Below are 12,153 nucleotides of genomic sequence, written 5' to 3' on the forward strand. Positions count from 1 at the left end.
GTCACAACTACCATGAGTCCTTCCTAGGACTATGCACCTCCCCCAAAGAAAGCATCCAGGGGAAATAGTTTGGCGATACCATCCGTGCCTTGTGCGAATGCTTTCCATCCGACAACTCCACCAAACCTATTAAAGAACTCTTAAGACTCCGAAAAAGCATCGTTACCTACCACCTATGCATACAGACATACAAAAACACAAAGAAACTGTACCCATGAGTTCAGCCGCATACAAAGCCTTCTAGCCAGTTCGTCGAATGCAATGGCAAAACGTTCAAAATACCAAAGATATTTATTCCATCAGAATGAGTTTAACTGGGTTGTTAGTCTCTCGCTAAGCGTTTTGCTTTTTTAGTAGAGGAATTTGAACTCATTGTAAAATTTTATACTGTAAACATATATTTCCTGTTTAGAATGCAAACGAGATTTGGCACACCTGAATAAACTTTCGATCAATGGTTTTCAGTTTTATTTTTTTAACCTCAGTTGGCTCTCTTTTTTTATTTGAGTTTAGATAATAACTCAGCAAGAGAAAGACTGTGTTGCAAAATCACTGCAGAGAACCAGAACTATTACAACAAATTCTTTTTTAGTTTGTTTTATAAACCTAAAACAAATGCAGAATGGGCTTATAAAGGATTAAAAAGGTTTCCAACAGCCACATATAAAAGAGGAAAGTTTTCTATAAATCAAATCTTTATAAAAGAAATTATGGTTGGGGCAACTAATAAGAATTCGAATTACGCTTGTTTTTAGCAAACAATCGAAAAGGTAGCATATACTAACCAGTTGAACTGACAGGTTGTATGTTGCCATTTGGAAGAATGGAAATTGAAAATTTTGAGCCCATTTTGATATTTAAAATTGTTTTCGTTATGTCGATCATTTGGGCTGTAGAGGATTATTGACAGTAATTTCAACATAATTAACAAAATTGAAGAGCCTGGATGCCATTTGACTTTAACCTACTCTACCCTAAAGTCAGTATATTATAGGAAAAATAATAAACGAATAAATACCATTACAGATATAAGAAAATAATTTTTTTTCTCCATCGATTAGAGCAGGGCCGTCCAGGTTCTTTATTATGAGGGCCACTCTTGAAAAAAAAGTGTGTATGCCTGCATATATAAGAAAGAGAAATATACTTTTACTTATTTTTCTGTAGTGGGCCACTTTCAAAATCAAACGGGCCACTTTTGGCCCACGGGAATGTATTGCAAACGTTTTACAATGCCAACGAGACTTGGCTCATATGTAATAATGCAATAAACGTTTCCCATATCTGTTTATTTTTATTTAATCTAAGATGCCACTTATTCATCTGTTTATAAGTTGAGGTACCTTCACTCAGCAAGAGAAATTGTGGAAGGGCGGAGAAAGTTTCAAGTTTTCTTTACAAAATTACAAAAAATCTGGTTCCTTAGAATATAATGGCAACATCAGTTACTACTGTATCAAAATTAAATTGCAATTTATTGGAAATCTAAAACGCTAAAAAGTTGTCCAATGGAACAATCTAAAAATGTCGTCAGAAATGGAATTTCCATTTTTTCCCAAACAGCAAAGCATAAGTAAGAGGAACTCTCGATACGCTGTTAGTTCAGGCGGGTAATGTATACTGCATTTTGATTGGCTGTTGAATGCAACGATAACACCAGTTTTCATTGGCTATCCCATAGTGGTTTCCATGGGAACCATCGTTTGTAAATAATGGTTTCTGTGGAAGCATCTATGGAACAGCCAATAGAAATTGGAGTTAAATGGTCGTTTTCAGCAGCCAATCAAAATGGAGCATATTTTTCCCGCTTAAACTAACAGCATATCGAGAGTTCCTCTTATTTATGCTGTTGTTTTGGTAAAAATGGAATTTGAAACCTGACTGACAGCTGTTTTGATATTTCTTTTATCATTGTTGTTTTGGGTTTGTCTATCATTTGGACTGTAGAGCCTTACTGATAGTGATTTACTAACATGAATACAATGGAAGGGAGACTTGGCGCTTATGAATAATCTTGCAATAAACTTTTAATCTATATGTTTTATTTTTTACCTGAGATGCGATTTTTAAAATTTTTACTTCTACTCAGCAAGAGAAGTCAAGATAAGTTGTAGAGAATAAGAATTTAAAAACTATTTCCATACAAGATTATGAGAAACCTGGTTGCTAAGAATATATTGAAAACACCAATTTTTATATCAAAATTAACTTGCAACTCAATGAACAATGAACAACATAAAAAAGCTATCCAAATAAAACTAACTAATCAAAAAAAGCTATGAAAATTACAAAAAATGTCTCAAAAAATGGGATTTTCATTTTTTTTCCAAACAGCAGCGCATAAGTCAGAGGAACTCTCGATTTACTGATAGTTTAGGCGGGAAATTATACACTGTATTTCGATTGGCTGGAGAAAACCACTCGTTTTCATTGGTTATTCCACTAGTTGTTTCTGTGAGAACCATTGTTTCTAAACATTGGTTTCCATAGAAACAATTATGGAACAGCCAATAGAAATTGGAGCTATACGGTCATTTCCAGTAACCAATCGAAATGCAGAAAATATTTACCGCCTAGGCTAACGGGAAATCGAGAATTCCTCTGACTTATGCGTTGCTGATAGGAAAAAAATGGAAATCCCATTTTTTTTGGATAAAAATGGAATTCGGGAATTTTGAGACTGATTTGATACCGTAGAGGTTATTGAAAGTAATTTGCAAACTTTCTGCAATACAACCGAGACTTGGCACCAATGATTAATCCTGCAATAAAATTTTTACCATATGTTCTATTTTGTTTCACAGCAGATACCCTTAACTACAAGAGAAATTGTATGTTGCAAGAATCTGAATTTAATTCCCACAGAAACAAAAATCTGTTGAGAAAATGTGAATTTATAAGAAACCTGGTTTCTTGGAGTATGTTGAAAAAACTAATTTGTACGTCAAAATTAACTAACATGCGTTTTTAACGCCAAATAAAAAAATGAGAATATCTTGAAAAATGGGATTTTCATTTTTTTGCGAACAGCAACGCATAAGTAAGGAGAACTCTCGAGCTTCCGTTGGTTTAAGCGAGAAACAGATACTACTTTTCGATTGGTCGATGAAAACTACCCAAACTCTGATTCTGATTGGCTGTCTCATAGCTGCTACCATGGCAACCATTGTTTACAGACAACACTGGAATTATTTCAAGAAAAAAACTGTTGTATTATTCAAATTAATCACTTTATAAATTGATATTTTAAGCATAAACGAAGCACATATATAAATTTACTTACTTATTGATATTAAAAAGACTGAGAGACCTGTGATTACTATCATTAAAAAAAATTTCTTCAAAAGGTTATTTTTGATGTTTTGGCTATACTGCCAAATGTCGTCTGCTTTTCATAAGCAAATACCTAAAGTTAAGGAAACAAGGGCGTCTCTCTAGTATAAAACTTTCCTTTTATGAATTTAATATACATAGAATTCATTGCTGTTTTCAGTAATGGTATAGTCAGCTTAATTTCATTTTACGATTATGACAAATATGTTAGGTCATTGTCTACTTCCCATTATTTACTCATGTTGTTATTGGTCATTCAGAGATCGGTGGTGTTTCGCTATTCTTACCAAATAGTTGCCAAATGGCACAATCTTGAAAAATTCTTCTGCAGTTTTTTCATCAGTCGTCCAATCACAAATTAGATTAACATAATTAAATTGCTTGCAGTTATAATAATTTTAGGGGAACAATTATTTTCTTTACATCAATGCAAAGGAATTAAAGTAAGTTTGTTTACAAGAGAGACGCCACTGTTTCCACAACTTGAGGTCGAGTGAAGGACAACAGATAATGTTTAGCAGTATTGCCAATAATCTGAAAATAAACTGATGAGGAAATATTTTATTTTTGGCATTCACAAAATCTATCCCAGTTGTTTTAATATGAAAAGGATAAAAATTTACATCAAGGCTTTATTTACTTTTAAAATAGATTTTAATCGTAAACTGCTTTTGAAAATGAAATAGTTTTTCATTTTTGGGCTCTGTGTAAACATCAGGTTGCCATGGTAACACATACGAGACAACCAATCAGAATTTGAGTTTCTGGCGTTGTTAGGAGCCAATCGAAACGCAGTAAGGATTTCCCTCCTAAACTAACGTTACTTCAGGAGTTACTCCTCCCTATGCGTTGCTGTTTGGAAAAAAAGGGTAACTCGTGATGATCTGCTTCCCTCCCCTCCCTCCCCCCTCCTCATCCAGTTTTTGGTTTTTTGGTGAATTTTTTTGTGCCGACTAATTTTGACTATAGAAGCTTATTCACAATAATATGCAATTTAATTTTAAAAATTAAGGAACCTGGATAACAACTGGTTTGCGGAAATAATTCTCAAATTATTATGGTTTATATTGCGAAATTACGAATAAAATATCACGAACAAAATACACTAAAACACCCTCGTCACAATTACATTTACAGGGGAAAATTAGACAAATCATGTAGAGGCTCTAATCTGGGTGCATTGCTTAGCTCATATCATTACGATTATTATTGTGAGCTGTGCGATCGTGAAAATATTATGCACTCAAAAAAATTGTGAACAATAATGCCAGAATGCCTCCACTGTGGCACACCCATCTGGGCAGCACGGTCAGAAAAGCTCACGAGAGGAAAATAAGAGAAAACAAATACGCTTCTGTAAGTACCCATTTCAGTGAGGAGAGCAAAGGGCTATTATGTCGAGTTTCCATGTCTGAGAGAGAGAGAGAGAGAGAGAGAGAGAGAGAGAGAGAGAGAGAGAGAGAGAGAGAGAGAGAGATTATGGTATTATTCTGAATTTGTTTGCCCAAGGCGCGAAAGAGAATGGTATATAAAGTGAGAACTAGCATTTCGAATGTACTTATCTACGAGAGAGAGAGAGAGTGGTATTATTCTGAATTTGTTTGCCTACGACTAGAAAAGGGAGATAAAGTGAGAGCTATAATTTCGAACGTACATATTTACGAGAGAGAGAGAGAGAGAGAGAGAGAGAGAGAGAGAGAGAGAGAGAGAGAGAGAGAGAGAGAGAGAGAGAGAACAGTATGTTCTAAATTTGTTTGTCTACGACGAGAGAGTGAGGAAGATAAGAGAAAACTATTATTTGAATTTACTGATCTATGAGAGAGAGAGAGAGAGAGAGAGAGAGAGAGAGAGAGAGAGAGAGAGAGAGAGAGAGAGAGGTATTATTCTGAATTTGTTTGCCTATGACGAGAGAGAGAGAGAGAGAGAGAGAGAGAGAGAGAGAGAGAGAGAGAGAGAGAGAGAGAGAGAGAGGAGGTATCAGAGTATCATGTCGAATGCACTTATCTAAAGAGAGAGAGAGAGAGAGAGAGAGAGAGAAGTTTCGTTCCCCCCTTGAGAACCAGCGCAGCAAAAGGACCTGCTGCATCCGTCGGCATTTGCAGGGCTCTGGCGTGCCCTTCGTGCTGGGAATAAGGAAACTCATAAAACGTCGTCTCTGCCTCGAACCGTTTGCTCTGCTGTCTGGGTCATCAGTGAGACATAATGAGATCTTTTAGCTCTGAGTGTTTTACTTGTCATGTTCCTCTTTGTATTTCTTTTTTTTTTGAAAGTGGTTTTACAGTGCAATTTTTTTGTTAATGTTTTGTTTTCTTTGCTCTGATATCTCTCTCTCTCTCTTTCTCTCTGATTTTCTCTCTCCATCAAGTACTACAAACATGCATTCACATATATGTATCTATTTATATATATAAATATATATATATATATATATATATATATATATATATATATATATATATATATATGTATATACATATATATATATATATATATATATATATATATATATATATATATATATATATATATATATATATATATATATATATATATATATATATATATATGCATGTGAGTAGTAGCTGATGGAGAGAGAAAGAGAGAGAGAAATATCAGAGGAAAAAAACAAAACATTAAAAAAATTGCTATTAGGTTTTCTGTGTTAACCTTTCTACCATATATATATATTCTATATATATATATATATATATATATATATATATATATATATATATATATATATATATATATGGTAAAAGGTTAACACAGGCAATCTAATAGCAATTTCAGCAAGTTTGGTTACATAAAAGAAATAAGAAATGATAGGCTAGCAACTGGAAGACTTGTGAGGAAGGAGAGGAAGAGGAGGAGGAGGAGGAGGAGGAGGAGGAGGAGGAGGAGGAGGAGGAGGAGGACTGAAGAGTGGAGGACTGAAGAGTGGAAGGTGGATGGTCTGAAAGAGGCTTTGAAATGGAAATGGAATCTTTTTCTTTCGGTATAAGAAACATCTGATGCTGTGGGAGCGTTCCATACAAGGATTTTATCTTGGGGTTAGTAGTTGAAATATGAACGTAACTGTAAGTTTAGTCTTGATTTGCTTTAGAGTCACCAAGATATTAGAGAAAACAAGAAAACGACCAACAGTTAAGTTACAAAATCCATAACATTGTTATAAAATAATTCAACCAGAAGATTTTTACAGACTATGGATTCGCTGTTAAATGAAAAAATGAAAATCTTTACAGACTCTTGCAGAGATGGCCTAAGGATTCGCTGTTAAATGAAAAGTGAAAATCGAACAGCCAGTTAGGAAGACACCAAAACGTTATAAAATAATTCTACCAGAACATTTACAGACTCTTGTAGAAATGGCCTAAGGATTGGCTGCTAAAGGAAAAGCGGAAATCGAACAGCCAGTTAGGAAGACACCAAAACGTTATAAAATAAGTCTACCAGAACATTTACAAACTCTTGCAGAGATGGCCTGAAGATTCGCTGCTAAATAAAAAATGAAAATCGACCAGCCAGTTAGAAAGTCACCAAACAAGAGATGCAAAATTCAGGAAACTAACCAACGGGGGTGGGGGGTGTGGGGGGGAGGTTTGGGATGGTTGATTGTGGTAGGGTAGGGGGGGAGTAAAGGTACGTCCAAAGCAATGTACAAGTAAAAGTTCTAATATCAACAACTTCGGTATCGCCATTACCGAAAACAAGAGACCCCAAGCGGCGAGAAATCACATTCTTGTGTGTCTGCAAAGGTCAGGTCTTTCGCCAGTGCAAGAAGCGGATGTAACCTTTTCCCTCAACGCTAACTACGTCTCTGATATCGCGGGCTTGGGAAATGTCACCTTCTGTGAGGTGGAAGCGCTTGCATATTTTAAAACCCTTGAATATCATCTTGTTTATGAGATTGACGGATGATCAAATTATGACAAGAATTTTTCTAATACACGTACGGGTACACATGCATACACAACACACACACACGCATATATATACATATTTATATATATACATATATATATATATATATATATATATATATATATATATATATATATATATATATATATATATATATATATATATATATATATATATATATATATATATATATATATATATATATATATTATATATATTATGCATATATATATTTGGATACAAACACACACACACACATATATATATATAAATTTATATATATACATATATATATATATATATATATATATATATATATATATATATATATATATATATATATATATATATGTATACATATATACAAATAACAAGTTCGATTTCGTTGAGAAGGCGATATATACAATATTAAGGTTGGACTGACTAACCTGCATTTTTTCGGAGTAGGTAACTTGAAATCTCTCGTCGTTGGAGTAAGTGTTGGCGCCAACAGTGATCAAGTGGTGGTCTCGATGTCTAATCCATGACACCTGTTGGAAGATTCATGTTGTGGTCAATTCTTACCTTTGTGCTGAAAATGAGGCGATGTGATTTCTACTGCTACGAAAACTATTTCCAGTTCTTCTTCTCTTACTGTTGCTGTTATTATTATTATTATTTATCATTATTATTATTATTATTATTATTATTATTATTATTATTATTATTATTATTATTATTATTGGAGAAACAAATCCACCATTATGTACATGTACATATATTTAAAGATAAATCTATACAGATTCCAGAAAGCTATCTGTATAGATTTATCTTTAAATATGTATGTATATGAATTATTATTGATAATTTATTATTATTATTATTATTATTATTATTATTAGTATTTTATTATTATTATTATTATTGGAGAAACAAATTATTATTATTATTATTACATATATTTAAAGATAAATCAATACAGATTCCAGAAATCTATTTGTATTGATTTATCTTAAATCAATATTTAACTGTGGTTTGTTTCTCTAAGTCGTGGCTATGAGTATTTTATTATTTTCCTATTATTATTATTATTATTATTATTATTATTATTATTATTATTATTATTGCCGCGTTCAATAGGATGGCCTCATCATTTGTATTGAGTCTTCTCAATATTTAACAGGATGTATTAATTATTTTCTCTTTTATTATTATTATTATTATTATTATTATTATTATTTATTATTATTATTATTATTATTATTATTATTATTATTATTAAAAACAATGTCCACGATCATATCTTAATCTATACAAAGAGCTTTATTGATAATGAGGGCCAAGAAAGCTCTCAATAACTCTCCTTTGAGGTTTGAAAATATCTAGACTATCAAATTATTGTGGACTTTTTTTTAACTTCAGTCCTTGTGATGTTAGTGAAAGTCTCGAATTATGATGACTAAGAGGTATTTGTCACCTTTATTGTTATAGGAACTGATCTTGTCATTATCTTAATTTTTACAATGATTATCTTGTCGTTAACTTAATTTTATAGTTATCTTGTCATTATCTTAATTTTTACAATTATTATCTTGTCATTATCTTAAAATTTACAATTATTATCATGAATTATCGTAACTATCACCGTCAGGCATTCGTCACTATTATTTCCATCATTAAAACGGTTCTAGTCATTATCTTATAATTTTGACAATTATTATCTTGTCACTATCTTAATTTTTACAATTATTATCATGAATTATCGTAACTATCACTGTCAGTATTCGTCACTATTATTTCCATCATTAGATCTGTTCTTGTCATTATCTTATAATTTTTACAATTATAATCTTATCATTATCTTAATTTTTACAATTATTATCATGAATTATCATAACTATCACTGCCAGGCATTCGTCACTATTAATTTCATCATTACTTCTCTAAAAAAAAAAAATCAAAACAAAACACAAAAGACAAATCCAGAATTCCGTAAAATAAATCCTCAAAATAAACTTCCCGAGAAACGTTTAGAGCGCGCCTGAGCTTTTTCCCTAATTTCTCCTAAACAAAGGAAAAACAGGGCTGCTGGGAATTTCCTTTTCTCAAAAATTCCAGTACTGAAATGCACTACGGCTCAAATTATGTTATTTACACACCAGTTACAAAGCAGCCACCGCGAGCCGGGTCGTTACAGCTGTTATTATGTTTACCTTGTGCAGGGCGAAAGGAATAATTATGAAAATAAACCGAAGGGGGAGCCAAGAAGAAAATCTGGCTGCGATAAGCAAGTATTTTTACTAACATTATTCAACACCGTCATAATTCGTATGGAATAAGTTAAAAGTGTTTAACTAATTATTATTACTATTATAATTTCTACGATAGCACGCATTCATGTGGAACAGGCTAATAAGGGCTTTCATTATTATTATTATTATTATTATTGGAATTAAATATGATTAGCTCACCAGTTGCATTTAATTTGTATAAAATTTTTTTCGAATGATCTCATGATTGCTTTATACCGTTACTGAATTCAACCAGTAATTCTCATATATTTGTCATTCTTTCATAAATAAAGAAGTGAACATTTGTTGGTAGGAATTCCTTTAATAATAAGATTGTACTAACATCTGAGTAGCCAAGAAACTACGCTGTATGCGTTGAAGTCTAGGGCCGGTAGTGAAATATGGTATGACTTGTCCGTAGAGTTTTTAAGTCCTTGTGGCGTTCCTCAGATACTTCGTTCCTTGCGTTTCTAGGCCACGTATCTTTAAGGCTCTAATGAGTATAATTCCGTCAAAGGAAGAGAGTAGGCTGATCTAACGGTGGGTCTGGCTCCTTATAAAGGCCTGGGGGAGGCGGGGGGGAGGGAGGATGTTTGCTGACTGGAAGAGAAGAAAATCTAGTGCTCTGACTGGGGACGAAATTTCTAGCTTAGACTGTTAACTGGGCCCCGCCGATCCCCTTATGTATAAGGAGCCAGACTCAACACCTTTTACAGAGAGCAAAGTCTATACACATTAAATACACTGCTTCTTTCTCTGGGCAGCGACGTAAAGCAACGTTGGGTCTAGTCAATACTTAGATGGGTTACCCCTGGGAAAACCAGATGTCGTTGGCGTTTTAACCTTATAACCGTAAGAATCTGTTGTCTTTATTCCGTAGATTGCTACAGTTATGAGCTACTCAAGAAGCAAGAGTCCGTGCTCAGGACGGCCTGAGAGGAACGTAGACTTGCCCAAGGGACACCTCAAGGAGTAAAATGTCTACGGACAATCCACATCAGAATTGGTTCATGACTTTCCTCGTATATATAGGAGTTACTTTACAACTTAGTTGTAATATTTTATTTTCATTAAAATAACTCCAAGTAACGATGTTTACCTGTCCATTTATGAAAGGGTGACAAATGTATGAGAATTACTGGAGGAATACAGTAACAGAAAAAAAGCAACATTAAGAAAGATAAAAGCACTTTATACAAATTGAATGCAGCTGATGCAGCAATCACATTTAATTCTACTTGCTTGAAGGAGGATTTCTTACCTACAGTTATTATTATTATTATTATTATTATTATTATTATTATTATTATTATTATTATTATTATTATTATTATTATTATATTCGAAATGAGCGCACAGTCACATAGCACAAGCATAAGAGGTCGTACACTTTGTTTGGAACAAACAAACAAAAAAAATCTTATTACCTTGACAAACAACTCTCTATAGAATAAGTTGCCCATGTGTGTAGAAAAAATGGCAAACATTTGCTTTCTTTGCTAAGTTGAAAGCATTTAATGACTTGCCTAGAAAATGAACGTTTCAGAAATTAAATACAGTATATTGTTTTACCGCTACTTTAAGTTCAGTTCATTTAATTTCAGGCTTAAGGATCAAACGCTGAAGATATACACAAAATTGTATACAAGAATCGTAATAGACATATAAAGGTACACACACGTGCACATAAAGGGGAAAATTACAGCAACTGGTTCATATTTCTTAGTAAGCATTGCAAAATATGTAAAAAAAATGAATATGGACAAGAACACATAAGTATAAAATATAAATCAGATCTTAAACAAAAATGAAATGAAATGGGAACAAGAACACTTTAACAAACGTGATAAATGGCTATATATAACTCGACAAGGGGTGAACAAAACGTTGCCTCGACGTCACAGTGCCCAGTGTCCGAGGTCTTTCATTCCCCTCACTGTAAAATTGTGTTGTTTTCTCGACGGCGTTTGGACAGCTCATAAGTTCAAGAGACTGCAGTGCTATATTTTACAACGCCATGAACAATGTCTTGGGATCCTTGATACTTATCAATTGCTGTTTGTATCTTTATATGTTTGTAAGTATTTGTTTTTTCTGTATTGTTCTACATTATTCTTTTACACACGTGGCTTTCTTCTATGTGAGAGGCTGATGAACGAGTTTGCATGTCATAAACACACGTCGACAACTTCTCACGCACATATCACAAACAAGTTACATACAAGTCAACGACTTATTGGTAGTGCTAACCAGCGCTTCGTACAATTGTCCAGCATTTACCCAAGGTTCGTTGACTTGTTTTTCAACATGTTTGTGATATGTATACGATAAACTGCCAACGTGTGCTAAAGAAATGTTTTACTGTAGTGTAACTGCTCCCTGACAAGGATAATATTTGACTTACTGTTTCATGTTCTGCCACGTCGTACACCTGGCAGCGTAGTGCAGCGGTGGTCCCCACTTGCACGGTGATGACAGTGTTGTTTTCGGTCATGAAGTACGCTTTAGTTTCCCGAGTGGGAACTTCCTCCTCATATTCGCCCAGCAAGAGGTTCGGATCCGGTGTCCACGTGCCTGAAAGTTCCAAAATATTTAGCAAAAAAAAAAAAAAAAAAAAGAGGAAAAA

At 33.4% G+C, this 12,153-nt stretch overlaps 1 protein-coding gene across 1 annotated transcript in view; it reads right to left on the reverse strand.

Annotated features, from left to right (window-relative positions):
- Positions 1–12,153, reverse strand: part of LOC136846114 (zwei Ig domain protein zig-8-like) — a 142,076-nt gene that overhangs the window by 22,743 nt on the left and 107,180 nt on the right. Inside the window, exons 3-4 of the mRNA XM_067116858.1 lie at positions 11,932–12,101; positions 7,686–7,787 (exon numbers count right to left, since the gene is read on the reverse strand). Coding sequence (XP_066972959.1) covers positions 7,686–7,787; positions 11,932–12,101 — 272 coding nt within the window. The remainder of the gene's footprint in view (positions 1–7,685; positions 7,788–11,931; positions 12,102–12,153) is intronic.

Source organism: Macrobrachium rosenbergii, chromosome 14, assembly GCF_040412425.1.
Source record: "Macrobrachium rosenbergii isolate ZJJX-2024 chromosome 14, ASM4041242v1, whole genome shotgun sequence".
Taxonomy (NCBI): domain Eukaryota; kingdom Metazoa; phylum Arthropoda; class Malacostraca; order Decapoda; family Palaemonidae; genus Macrobrachium; species Macrobrachium rosenbergii.